The 14,557-nt window shown below is 48.6% G+C and overlaps 1 protein-coding gene across 2 annotated transcripts in view; it reads left to right on the top strand.

Annotated features, from left to right (window-relative positions):
- The window catches only part of WHRN (whirlin), a 104,435-nt gene that overhangs the window by 79,077 nt on the left and 10,801 nt on the right, over positions 1 to 14,557 (top strand). Inside the window, exon 8 of one of the 2 annotated variants that reach the window (XM_059715556.1) lies at positions 2,090 to 2,122. The exons of the other annotated variant lie outside the window; for it this stretch is intronic. Coding sequence (XP_059571539.1) covers positions 2,090 to 2,122 — 33 coding nt within the window. The remainder of the gene's footprint in view (positions 1 to 2,089; positions 2,123 to 14,557) is intronic. 2 annotated transcript variants of the gene reach the window in all.

The raw sequence follows: 14,557 nt of genomic DNA, 5'->3' as shown, positions 1-14,557 counted from the left end.
TGAATCAGATCAACAGTGCCTGCCCCAGTATAGAAGCCGGTTCATCATTGCCATTCAGAAAGGGAGGAAACCTGTCTCATGCCTACCTCTGCCCCTTAGCTTCTTCCAGTCTCATGGCAAGGCAAAGAGAGTCACACAAAGGATAGGAGAAATGGTTTCTTCCCCTGAGGCAATTAGATACAGGGCCTTGCAGTGTGCCTGGGTTGACTGGGTTTTTGGTTGTAGCCATGTTGGTCTAAGGACATAGAGAGGCAAGGTTCTTTGAGTAGATGTGAAATCTTTTATTAGACCAACTGAGACTCCCTATGCCTGAAGAAGGGTGACTGCACCCAAGGGCTTGCCAAGAACTTTTTTCCAACTGCTCAGTTGGTCTAATAAAAGATATCACATCTACTCAAAGAACCTTGCCTGCCTGGTTTGACTAGCCTGTAATCTGATCCTGTTGGGCAAACTTTTCTACCCCTTAATGCTGGGATAATGGGCTTCTTCCAACCCTCTTCAGCCACAAGACAGGCAGTGAAAGCAAACCAAGACATCTCTGGAAGTGCATCGTAGATGCACACACAGGCAAGCATGCACCAGAAGCTGTTCCGCTCCCAGCATCTGGTGTGAGGGTGGCAGGTCATGGCAAACCTCTGCTGGGCAAGGGATGGGAATATTGATGTGACCAGTGGATGCCATGGCATGGAGTGAAGGGAAACAGAGCAGGTCAGAACAGTATGCACCAAGTTTCCTCTAGGTCCCTTGTATTTGGTAGTCAGTGGGAACATCAGGGATGGCATGCTTGGACTTTGGGAAAGATTTCTTTGTAGATTCCCAGGTGCCTAAAAGGTGATGGATTTGAGAGAATGCTCCTCACCTCTGCAAGATTGGCTGAGCTGTACTTTTTTATTGAGTGCCTGAGGCTGTTGCTGCAAGTGTAGGCACATGCATACACACACGCATACACATACACACACTGCTTGCTCTCCACTGCGAGCAGACCCAGATCAGTGCTGAACATCTTTGAACATACCACCCTCGCCAACAGCAGCAGTACGCCAACGTCCTGTTTTCCATTGTTCACACACTGACTCTAACTACCTGCCTTTATTCAGATGATACTCATCCCTATGAATGCACGCTCCCTACCACCCCTTTCTCTGGCCCTGTTGGGGGGACAGGATAGAAATCATGCCGTAAGCATTTCTTTCCAGCCTTCTCTCTCCTGGTGCTCAAGTGACACTGTGACAATGTCTTGGGACCGTTGCTGCACGCACCGTCTAATTAAGTTATCATAATCGCTTCCAAGTGTAAATCATTGTGGCCCTGAAATTAATTTTGCAGCTATAAAATGCCTTTCATCATAAATGCATTAGTGGCCTTGGAAATTAAAACCTTCGTTAACGGAGCAGATGACAATGGCTTCTGCTCACTAGACACAGCAAGGGAGAGCAGTCCAAAAACAGACTGCCTCCCTTTCTGATCGGACTGTATCACCGGAGCCCACAGCTACACATCCAGTGGGACAGAGGCAGAAGGAGATGAGGCTTCCTGAGAGCTGTGATCTGAGCTCCAGGGAGAGCTTTGTGAGAGTCACAGCACTGGGCAAGGATTTTCAACCTGTTGATGTCCATGCAAGTCCTATCCCTAAAACCATCTGGGAAGGACTAATGCTAGAGACTGTTTGGATTGAGATGAGCAAACATTGCCTGGGCTGAAGGGGGCTGCTGGCAAAATATCTCCAAAGCTGTGGAGGGAGCAGGAGATGGTTCAGGCAAATCCGGACAAGGAGGGTTAGCTCTGTCATTAGCTGTCTGGGGCAGCAGGGGAGATGGGAATGGAGCCCTGCCAATCCCAGACTGACTGCTCAGTGCAGTCCTGCCATAACACACCACTGGATGTCTAGCTGTCATCCTTTCTCTGTGCATCCATCTGGTACAGCCTCTCTGTGAATGCATATGAAATAGCCCAGTGCATATTTGATGAGCTGGAGAGGTTGAGAGGGGGGAGGTTGTGTCTTGCTGGGTTTGGCTCATGTTTGTTTGTTCTGCTTCCTCCCTAATGTTTTGTTTTCCCCTTTTATGCCTGTTTGAATTCATTCCCCCAGGAGCGGCTCTTGTGGCTAATAGACCTGATGGAGGTAGGGTCCCTTCAATGGGACGCAAGCTTGAGTGCCATGGTTTCCATAGCAAAAGCAGTGGGGGCATGCGTGTTTGTGTGTGTGGTTATTGAATTGATTGCTGCCGGAGGCTGGTGCCTCTCTGCGCTCTGGCTATGTGAACAGCTGCAGCCCCATTCTCCTGTGTTTGCATTTTCTTTCTTTCCAGCTCTGCCAGCACTGAGCTTTTCCTTAATCTCCCCCAGCGACATAGCTCAGAGGGCAGTGGTGCTTGGAGCTCAGGTGTAGACCAGGTCTCATGTCTTCACCAGTCTATCATCAGACCTGATTCAGACAAAGCCTAGATGCCAGTGCCTGCCTGCCAGTGCTTGCCTGCCTGCACTGGAGCTCTGGCTGCAGCAGTGGGATATTTGAAGTGGCAGCTGGGTGCCAGCCTCCTGGACTGTCCTTCCTACCTGCTGTCTTATTCTAGCAACTTTCATGGTACCTTTGTAGCAACTCATCTGTGCCACATCACTCTGCTGCTCTGCCTAATCAGCCAGACTGTGTTCTGGCTGGGATGGGGACATCACACAAGGAGTGCAGTGAAAAGAGGCAGAGGATGACTTTATTTTCTTGTGCATCTCAGATCCACATCAACGTTGATTCAGTGCACTATGTCCTGTGATCTTACCCCCCACCACCCCTACCCCCCGACAAAGCATGGCACCCTGCTTTGTGCAATACAGTTAGATGAGACAGAGCCCAAAAACTCTGCTGTGTTGTAAGTAAGGAACAGGGTGGATAGAACTGTACAGGGGAGCACTGCAATCCTACTGCATTCAGTGTAGTCTCTTTTATATACATCGAGCCCTCAGAAACCTGCAGCAGAATTCAGCTATATGAGCCAGAAGGCTGAATTACAAAGCATGGAGGTTTACAACCAGCTGAGCTCCTCCCTGGTGTATCTTCCGTGGAAGCACGCTAGTGATGGGTTGCATCATCTACAATTGAAAGCTCCTCTTCATGAGGCAGAGACTGTCCAGTAGTGGGCACATCTAACCTGCAAGGAGGGATCTTGGTGCTACGGGATGGGATTCACTCTACAGGGCAGGTGGAAGCTGAAGGCACCTGGGCAGTAGCTGATGCAGTAATTGGATTCAGTGGGAATGCATCTACTTTGAGCCAGTTTACAGCTGGCCCACATGGAGGTAAATTCTTGCCAACTAGATGAATATATAACTCAAGTGAATCATGAGCTTAATGAGCAACAGCAGTGTTTTAAACTATTCCTTTAACACAGGCCGTCCCTTGCCAGGGCCTTTTGTTAGGGTCTCTCTGGTGGTGCAGGGTATTCAGTGTTCCTCATTGCAGATGTAATATGGGCTGTTTCTCTGGGGAAAAGAGGGGAACTTCATTGGTGTCTTATGTTGTGCTCTACGGCTCCTCACTCAGTGACCCATGCTCTCTGATGGGCTTCCCATGCCTTCAGAGTGATGCTAGGCAGCGGGAGCATTGTGCTTGGATAAAAGCTGCTGTTTAGACTGGTGCTTTGATCCTAATGCTGTGGTGGTGAAGTGGTGCTGTGTCCTAAATAGGTCAGAAAAGTGGAAAGAGCCACTTCACATCCAGCTAATGGCCAGGTTTTGTTCTTATTTCAGATTCAGAGTAAATGTACTCACTTAACCAGGGCCACTCTGGATTTACATCACTGTAACAAGAGCAGAAACTGGCCCCACATTGTCTCTTCCTCCTTTCTGTTCATGGGATGTCACAAACCAGAGTGGACTAATATGGGCCAGAGGGATAACCTGGCTTTGGACCTGAGCTGATGTGTAGACAGTCTCCTATCCAGACGTGAGGGGTGGCAGATGTCCCCTAGCAATACAGTCTAGCTAATCAAGATTTTTGCAATCTACCACATCTCTCAAGTAGTCCAGAGACCTTTACAGAGGGAAGGAGAGCGGTGTTGCTAAGCATGGAGCAGGAAAACATTTCTCCCCCAAAGCAAGCGAGAGGAAGCAGTGGGAACAGAACCCCAGTAGCCTCTTGACTCCCAGTCCTCTGCTGTACAGGTACTGCCCCTTGCAGGAGGCTGACCTGGACCTGCTACTCTGGTATTCAGAAGGCATAAGAGCTAGTGGCATCAAATCTGGACTCCACTCTGAAGTCTAGGGCCTGATTGGCTGCTCCTTAACTCATCAGTATAGCAGCCATCCCCTGACTTGGGCACTGCCCAGTCTGGGAAATGGGGCAGCAGTGGCATATGCACAGTACTCAGTTCAACTGAAAATGACTCTGGCATCCTTATGGTTGCAGAAGTTCCCCAGCAACATAACTCCTAACCCACCGTAGAGATGGCTGCAGCAGGACAGAAGGTGTTGAACTCAGCTCACTGGATGCTGTCCCCAACACAAGCCCAGTCCGTTGTCTCTCAAGTGACTTTGGGTCTGCATGTTGGCTTCTAGGTCATTTGTGGTGCAACTGCACTGAAGTCAATGGAGCTAAGGCCAAATTTACCCTGGTGTAACTGCTGATGTCAGTAGAGTTGGATCAGGCATGACTCTACCCCCAAGAGTCTCCTCAGCTATCCTTTCTGCCGCTTAATGGATACATCTGTGCACAAGCTGGAAAATGCCAGGATAATTAGGCCCGTTCAGTTTTGTGAGAGGCTAGCATCATGGGACATGTAAAGTTTACCCAGAGACAAGCTGAATCCTCATTAAATTATTCTTAAACCTGGCATTGGACAGTGATAATGAGCCTTTTTATCAGGCATGATCAGCTGGAGGCCAACATATGACCTGGCCAGGCCCAGATATCTCTTCTCGTCTTAATGGGGTTTGGGATCGCAACTGAATTCTGCAAAGTAGAGGTTAATTGTAGGATACGATAATCAGATGCAGCTTGTCTGATCACAGAGCCAAATCTATTTCTAATTTGCTTAAAACCAAGCCAGCCCCAAGGGGATTGAAAGAGTTGTTCTCCAGCCCTTTTGCAGCTCTGTAATTATTTTGATTATAGAATTGAAATTTATATGCATTTTATTTTTTCATAATTTCATAGCAAATTAGTGCTGTCTGGAGGTATCCTCTGAACAGGGCCAGGTCCTGTTTGGTGCTGAGTCACCCACAATGGATGCTTAACTCCAGGGAGGATTAGGCTGAGTTTCCACAGAATAGACCCCACATGGGTGGCAGGAATACTGGCACCTCCAAGACATTGCCCCCTGTCGGTGGGTTTAAACAACAGTCTACATGGAAGAGGTCTAGGGAGGGCATGGGGACTTGGTCTCCTCATCCATTCATTGCTAAGATGATCTACCAGCAGCTGGAGAGGCCTTGTTTGGGATTGGATTAAAGGGGGAAAGTTCTTACTTTACCCAACCTGGTTCAGCCAGGTTGTTAAAGGAACAAATGTGTAGGTGTTGTGCCTAGAAGGAAGGTAGTATGTCTCGGGGTTAGAGTTCAAGTGTCAGAACTTCTAGGTGCTGCACTGACCTGTTGAATGATCAACCTCAGCCCAAGTTAGCAGGAGTCAGGTACCTAAACACCTTTAAAAGACTAGTCCTAGATCACTCTGTGCTTTGGTTTCCTCGCCTGGAACATTTTGTTAATGAGACTATCCTGCCTCCGGGGAGAGATGAGTGGGTTGTTAGGCTTAATAAATAAGTAGTTTTTTGAAGTCCTCAGCCAGCAGGGGCTGGAGGTGCACCAAACATATATTGGAGCTTAAAAAGGCTTCAAGGTGATCCCAGAGTCCTTCGTGCCCACTTCTTTGGTTGCTCTGTCTGCCTATTACCCATGTCCTTAAAACCATGCAAAAGGAAGACTTGGGGCAGGCATGAATCATCTCAATCCCCCCCAAATTTATCACTAACCAGCGATGCCTCTTGCTCATCCCAAAGCCCTCAGCTATCTTGGGTTCTGAGACATGAGCCCTTGGCAGGCTGCTGTTTCAAAGTTTCTCAGCATAATAACCATAATTAATGCAGCAGCCAGAAAAATAAATTCACTTAACGGTATTGGAGACAGGCCTGAGGCACTCCACAAACACTGCTGGGGTGTGAGGTTATCGGCATTTCTTACAAGTGATAATTCACCTCTGTAGTAGGATCAGTTAGTGTCTCAGCTCAAAAGCAAGGAGATTTGACATAAATTGCCATCCTGTTTGTTTGGCCAAGGGTGTAGCTAGATGTGACCAGCTCAAGAGACTTACTAAAGTCTAAATGATTTAGGCTCCTTCTAAAAGGTCTCTGATGCCTTCATTCCCACCTGCATTTTAGGGGAAAGGGGCATGTTCTGGAGGAATGGGAGCAGTGTAGAGGAGGCAAGAGGAGGGATGGTTATTGCACTAGCCTCAGACTCGGGTGACACTGGTGCCCTTTCCAGCTCTGCCACAGATTCCCTGCATGACCCTGGGCAAGTTACTTCATATTGCTGAGCCTTTGTTTCCACTTGTAAACTGGAGACAACAGTATTTCTTTACTGTACAGTGGTTCTGTGAGAATAAGTACATTATCGCAGCGATTTTTGGCCATGTGAGTGCCCCACTGAGAAAGCCAAGGCTCCTCCTGTTCTCAACTCAGTGGTGCTCTAGGCCAAGTCACAGCCTGCTTTCATTTTACACTTCTTAAATGGGGATAATAAGGCTTAACATATCAGCCCCTGGGGATGTGAGGAGAATTCATTAGTCACTGTCTGTGCAGCTCTTTGAATATTTCAGCGTTCAAGACTTATTATGCTCCTTTGACCTCAGGCCCTTTTAACGTCCCAATCTTTATTTATGAATGCGAGCCACCCAGCAGCACTCAGGCCACTGCCTGTCACAACTGCCAGAACAGTTTGGACAATATGGTTGCACTGTGATTTCTTTGGTGTGCCCACGCCATTGAGAATGTAGAAACCTCCCCTGCAATAGTTTGGCAGGAAACCAAGGAATTTCATCTGAAAACTGAAATTAGCCCAAGATTTTTTTTATTAGAACATGCTGCCATGTCTCTTCTGTGTGAGTGATAGTACAGGTGCCTCGTAACCCCACTGTCTATGGTGGCCAGGCTCCACGGCTGGGGAACATTGCCAAGGTATACTTGCTAAGCCACCATGGGGCATCATGGAAACCCTTGATTGCAGTGCCCCCTGGGAAGTTTAGTCCACCTAGAGAAAGAGGACCATGAGAAGAGATGGGAGGGGTTGGGCACCTCTGCTACAAATCTCTTGAGCCACTGCAGAAGCATTTTCTAATTAGGCAATAAAAAGTAGGTTTGCCAGTGAAACATTCCAGTTTCCAGGCATTGAGGAACCTTGCCAGATGCTACAGATAATGGCCCAGAAAGGAGAAAGCTCTGTTCAGTGTTGCTCACAGCAACGAGGATCTCTGCATTGGCTCTGAACAATAATGCTGCTTGTGTCCTGCTGCACATCAATAGCTCTCAAAGAAGACCTTTACAGAAGGGAGTATCATAGTTCTCTGTATTGTACAGATAGGGAAACAGGCAGAGAGGATGGGATGACTTGCCAGAGGTCACCAAACAAACCAGTGGCAGAGCTTCAAACTGAATCCCAGTATCAGGGTCTCACCCAGTGGTCATACTGCCTCCTAAGAACCATGAATGAGATGTACCACAACTATGTATAGTCATAAATGCTCATCGTGGCTTAGACCAGGGATGTGTCCTGGCCATACTGGCATAAGCTGTTCTGATTTAACTTGTTACATCTGTCTGCAAGTCTGCCAGGATAAGTGGAGCCAACCAACTTAATATTAAACCTGTTTTGTTCAGGTTTAAAGTGAGAGCAGTTTAGCTGCACCCCCGCTTACACCGGTACAGGAGGGGACAGACAGGAGTTAAGTCAGAACAGCTATTGCACTCTCCCTCCCTGGTTAAAGTTCTGTCTGTCCACAGCCTAAAAGATGAGCTTAAGCTGAACCCCAAACCACTGAGCCCAGTGCAAGTAACCACAGAAGGCATTGTGCAGTCTGGGCAAAGCAGAGCATCATACTGGATGGTCAAAATAGTTATATAGTCATGTTTAAGCCCCCCTGGTGGGGCCTTAAAAATCTATAAATAGCATGAAAAAGAGCAGAGCTAGATGGAAGGAGAACGCCTTGTAAACTGCTCATTTCCAAAGCTGGAGTCTGAGGCCGTGGCAAGCAATTGTTTAAAGAGAGCTTCAGTAAAGCATGCTCTTGAAATAGTTAGCTCCTAAAGGCACGCCATGCTGCGTAAAAGCTATTACGTTTTATAGCCAGAAGCCATTTCTATTTAATTGTTTTTTCCCAAAAATACTAGGCACCGGGGAAGTCCAGCACTCTCCTTCCACAATTCAGCAAAAAGCTGAGCAGTATTTATAACTCCCGAAGCACAGGGAGAAAATAGCCAGTGTCAGCAGCACTGTTTGCAGGGCACAGTGTGGAGGAGCCCGGGAGCTGTCTAGCCTCCCCCTCAGTGGCAAGCTGCTTTGGTTGCAGAGCAAGCACCCCACAGAGATAGGCAGCTCCAGAGCAGACCAGATGGATCAGTGACTGACTGGGGGTGAAGAGTGAGCAGTCAGGCCATCTTAGTTTCTCCACCATTTCCCTGAAAATACCACAGGGAGGGATTTTGTTTCAGGTGAGCCCAGGCTAGCCAAACAAGGCTATGAAGGGCACAGGTAGACATAGCATTCGTAGCACTGAAAAACAATATAGAAAGTGAAGGGGCAGACAGTGCCAGGCACTATAGTGCTACTGATCTCTTCCAGATCCCTCACTTCTCTCCTCAGTATATAGAGAGATTCTGGATAAACCTGGTCCATCTGACAGCTGGGCAGCAAGCCTGCTAGTAACTGCAGTGCTTATAGGAGAGCTTGGCCAGCCATGGTACCAGTTCACTTTGCCTGAGCGTGGATGAGACTGGCTGCTGCACCTCCCAGTAACCAGTGAGCATTCATCATGTGCTTTGGAAAGGTGTGGGCATAATGCATAATGGGGTGGGGACCTGTCAGGCTTTTCAGATCTCACAGCCCTGGTAAGGGGACCAGACCTTTTCTTTTCATAGGCAGTTTGCTAGTCTTCACACTGCTTTTCCTGGAAGCTTGTTTAGCTCATTGGTGGGTCTTGATGCATCTGTTCCCTGGCTCTTGATTCTAATCTAAAGTCACAGAGTTGGGCCATTTTCCCTCCTGTAGAGAATGAGAAGCTTGTGATTTGCTTTAATAGGATATTACTGTTGCTTAAAGCCTCTTGCCTGCAGGGCAGGCAAAACGGAAGCTGCCAGGGCTCTAGCGCTTGTATTTTGAAAGCTCTCTGAGCCTCATGTGTGCAGTGGATGTAGCCTGAAAGCTTGAAGTTCTTTTCTCTGGCCCTGTGGGATGCGAAGGGTTACAGGCCTAGCTGCCTCTCCCCAAAAAGCCAAGGGTGGATGATGCTGCAAATGCCATGGCTTCCCATGCAGATCCCTCCTTATTTGCACAGCCCCATGGCTGGATTATCAGCTTAGAGGCAGCAGGCAGAGATCGCAGAGCGGAGGAGGCAGTGATATTTAGGCAGCTTCTTGTGGAGCAGTTTTCTTGTTAGATAAAGCAGCAGAAAGGGCAGGAGGTGCTGAGCCAAATGTGCAGCCGGTGTAAGTAGGCGCAGCTTTCCCCAGCTCTGCATTTGGCCTAAGAGCGGTGCTCCCCCCCACCCCACCCCATGTTACCCTCAGGGCATCTTTCTCCTTCACATGTGGATGCAGGAGAGAAAAAGTTCCTTCATATGGTCTTGTCTTCAAATTGCTGACTCTTACCTCCCCAAACTGCTGTCCAACCACCAGGCTGGCTAATCTGTCATTAAATTAGGACTTGACCAGCTGTCAGACTGGTTAGGACTGAGTTCTCATCCCTCTGAAACTGCAGTTCCTGGTCCCTAAACCCACTTATCCATTGAGAGGACTGTGTGCAATCAATGATTAACCCCTCTGACATAAATCCATTCTCTCACTACTGGTCTAGTTGGGTGCGGAGGCTGCTTGTCCTAAAACCAGCCCTTAGTGTTTTCTAATCCTGTTTTTTTTTCATGGATTTCATAGACATTAGGGCTGGAAGGAACCTCAGAAGATCATTGAGTCCAGGCCTCTGCCCCAGGGGCAGGATGTCAGCTGGGCTCATAGGATCCCAGCAAGAAAAACATCCAGGTTTCTCTTGAAGGCATTCAAAGTAGGTGCTTGAACCACCTCTGGCGGCAGGCCATTCCAGATCTTGGGGGCTTGGACAGTAAAGAAGTTCTTCCTTATGTCCTGAAGTCGAGGACCTCTGTATTGCTGACTGACTTGACAGCTTTTCAGCAGATGGTGAAGGTGATCAGCTCATGGTCGCTGTCACCCAGCTTCCCTTTGATCATTAGGTCACTGATTAGGTCATCCCCCATTGCCAGGACCAGGTCAAGCAGCGCTTTGCCTCTTGTTGGCCTGTAGACTTCTTGAGTCAGATAGAGCTCATCCACGCACGTGAGGAAGCTTTGCGCCCACTCGAATTTGGCCGAGCGCTCTTCCCACGAGATGTCTGGGTAGTTGAAGTCTCCCATGACACCCATGCACCAGGAGCATGCAGCCTCAGCCAATTCCCTGGCGAACTCCTGGTCAATCTCTTGATTCTGGGTGGGAGATCTGTAGTAGACTCCCACCACCGTATCTCCTGTGCTGTGTTCCCCATGGATTTTAACTCACAGGGTCTCTAGTTGTCCACCCTGGGCGCTGATGTCAGCTTGTAGGGATGCATAGTTCTCCTTGACATAGAGAGCTACACCTCTGCCCCTTTTGTCCATTCGATCCCTCCTGTACAGGGTATAGCCGTCTATACCCGTGGTCCAGTCATGGGTGGAGTCCCACCAGGTCTCCATTATCCCTATGACATCGTAATTATTTGTGCTAAGCTGTCTATACCTGTGGCTCAGTCATGGGTGGAGTCCCACCAGGTCTCTGCTATTCCTATGACATCATAATTATTTGCGTTAAGCAGGAGGACAAGTTCCTCCTGTTTATTCCCCAAGCTCCTGGCATTTGTGTACAGGCAGGCAAGTGTCCCCTTGGGGGCCCTTGCTTTGCCCGCAGCTTTCTCTAGGGCTGGGGCAGGGGTGGGCTCCCTTAAGTGCCTTGGCTTGCTGGCTTTGCAAGGGTTGCACAGAGGACCAGCAGTGGCGGTAGTTCCCCCATCCCCCAGTGGGTTTAGTTTAAAGCCCGCTAGAGCAGGTCAGCCAGTCTGGCTGAGAAGAGCCTCCTCCCCAGGGGAGAGAGGTGGAGGCCGTCCCTTCCCAGCAGCTCACTGCCTCTCTCTCCAAAGTGTGGACTGTGGTCATGGAAGCTAAAGCCTTCCCGATGACACCAGCGCCACAGCCTTTGGTTTACTACCTGTATCCACCTCAGCCCATAGCCTGAAACCGGAAGGATCAAGGAAAACATCACCTGCGTCCCCAACCCCTTAAGCCCCGCTCCCAAATCTCAGTCTGTGGAATGATCTCTCATGCCAATATTTCTGCCATTGCTCTCTAAGCAAATCATTTCCTTTCATTTTCCCATCCTCCACTGAGTCCTATTACTAGGCCCAAAGCCACAAAGAATAATAATAATGAAAAAAAACCAACAACCCAAACACTTTCCTTAAATGGTTTGACTGCATCCAATGCTTTTAATTGTCTTTTGCATCTCTTTGGGGATCTAACATTTCATAGGCATTGGAGGAAGTTCCAGCAGATGGGGAAATGCAGATGTACTATAGTTTCAAGCTAATCGGTTGTTTATCCAACAACAAATAACATGCAGTTAAATATAAATGGTACCCAGCCCACTCCAGTGCATATGAACAAACATCCTCCTTAATGGGAAGGAAATGAAATATGTCTGATATCATCAGCAACAGATTCTCCAGATCAGAAGTTACTGCAGATTTTAACAGCCTAGTTGTTGGCTTAATTGTGGAAGGTGCGATCAGTCTAAATAGGAACAATTTTAGTGGCCTTAATTCTACTGAAGCAGGCTCTGTCTAACAGTTTTGTCTAAATACCACTGCCCTAATAATAAGATGTTTCCATGGGGATAAAAAGGGACATTAAGTTTCCTTGTTTATGGGACATTTCTTAAGAGACTCTTATCTCTGCACCACGTTTTACCAGGTTGGGATGCTGTTGCTGAGTATGAATCCTGGGATTGGTGCTCCTCTTCTTCTCATTGTACTCACAGGCTGCCAGTGTGAATCTAGGTGGTTGGCAAAGAGAGAATCAAGTTCACTATGGATAAGAGCATTTGGGGGCAGCAGAACAGAATGTGGTTTGATCTTTCTGGGCTGATGAAACCAATGTGTGTGGAGCTGCAGCCCTGATTCCTTCAAGTTAGCATATCCACTCGCCCTGCACTCTGTAGCTTCTGAATCAGCAGGCTTCCCAAATAGGGTGGCCACGTTTTCAAAATGGAAAGGTGGGACACATGCCCACCTCCCCAGCCCCTCCTTTTTCCCCCCAGCAGGGCCGGAGTAGAGCCCAGAGGAGTCAGTGTCGGGGAAGGATGCAGGCTGCCCGTTGCAGGCTCAGGGCTCTCCACCCTTCTACCCTCCCCCTGGGTAACCACAGGCCGCATCACCATGATGAGGCACTCCCTGCCCACCTGGCAGCAGTGGGGACACAACTGCCAGGTAGGCAGGGGACACCTTGCCATGGTGGTGCAGCTGGTACAGGGCCAGCCATGTGCATGTGTGTGCATGTGCATGTGGCGTTCTCTGCATCCTGCTCCCCCCAGCCCCCAGCAGCAGGGGCTATGCGTAGGGGGTGCACACGGGTGCACGTGCACTCCCTGAGTGTGGCAGTGCATCCCCTGCAAAAAGGCACCACCAAAACTGTCGGCAGCACTTACGGACGGTCACCGCTCACTACCCCACCACTGACACCGCTGGCGGTATCTGCAAACGGTCCATGATCCCCACTGGCTGCCGCTTCCGGCAACAGCTGCAGGTGGTTGCCAACCCTTGGTCTGCGATTGCCTCCCTGCCACCAGCAGCTGTGTCTGTGGGAGCTCCCCCGCTTACTGCCACTGTGCTCTGGCCACCACCACCACCATGTTCCCACTGCCACCGTGCCCCATCAGCCGCCGGGGGCATGAGTTGTTCAGGCCCAGCAGCTTTGCAGGCTGGAACTCTGCCATTGCCTATGCTTTTCCACAGCAAGCAGAAAACCCAGATACCTGCACGATACTGGGAAGCTGGGACAAATGCTGTCCTGGGGTCATTCAGCCTGGGACCAGGACTTGATGGTCACATTTCAGGACTGTCCTGCCCAATTAGGGACAGGTGGTCACCCTACTCCCAAATGGATGTGTGAAGATGCACTTCCACCTTTTGTTCTTCCTGGGCAACATTTTTGCAGACATTTGCAGTCTTTCATGAGAAGCCCTGTCATTGTGGAGTGGCTCCTGTTTCTCTGTCTGTCCTCATAGCAGGTGGGAGTAACATGTGGAGACAATTGTGAAACAAAAAATCACAGACAGTTTATAAAATCAAACAGCAAGTCAACTTTTGCACATAGAAAAATTCCTCCAATTGTGTGCTAATGCAAGATTCATGCTCGTGGCATACCAGTGCAGTGGGGTCATAACTCATTAATTTCAGTGGCATCAGTAAGCCTAGACCAGTGGTTCTCAGCCTGGTTTGACTTAAGGCCTACCTCAGGAAATACCAGCTGTTAACTTTCGCTTGCTTTTTCACTATGGGAAAATACCAGACCAATCCTTCTGTTACAAAGAACTGAGAAAAATCAGAACAGGTCAGAAATGTTTAGGACAATATAGATCCCTATTTGAAACCTTTAAGTTTATCTTTTAAATCATGTGTTGGTGTTCACACACATAGCAGTTCTAATATTAAGCAAAAACCTGTATCACCCTTCAAAGGATCTCTTGGCACCTGGGGTGCCGGGGCACCTTGCCTGAGAATCGCTGGCCTAGAGAGAGTCAGAAGTCAAGCTCGCCGCAGCACAGCCCTCCCAGGCTCCAAGTTCTGGGGACAGAGCCCTGGGCCTGCTCAGCCCCACTCAGAATAGCTTTAACCTTTCATTACAGATACAGGAGGAGAAGAGAGAAGCCAGAAAAAGCATGAAAGTGTTTGAAAAGCAGAGTATTAAGCAAGGCTTTCATGTTAAGGGTATCTCTCATTCCCTTCCCCTTTATCTGTAGAGATTTGAATAAGAACAAACCCCTGTGTGACAGTCCTTTCCATTGCATTGGAAATGGCAACTGTCCTTCTCTCCGGAAAAAAGGGGAAGGTAGTTGAATGGACTGGAGCTATTATTCTGGCTGATATTAAACTCCTGTCTTGCTTTTCCTCAGATAAAACAATCACCTTCAAAAGAGGAGAGAAGAGAACAGCAAAGATTAAAACTGAAGTATCTCTTTCTGCCCTTGACTGCTGAACAAGGCAGTCATATGGTCTTATCACTCTGAGTCCAGGCAAACTTCTACCGGTGTTGGGCTCTTCA

This window comes from Alligator mississippiensis, chromosome 12 (genome assembly GCF_030867095.1).
Source record: "Alligator mississippiensis isolate rAllMis1 chromosome 12, rAllMis1, whole genome shotgun sequence".
In the NCBI taxonomy this organism is placed as follows: Eukaryota; Metazoa; Chordata; order Crocodylia; family Alligatoridae; genus Alligator; species Alligator mississippiensis.
Note: the sequence above shows the minus strand (reverse complement) of the source record. Positions and strands in the feature narration are given on the sequence as shown.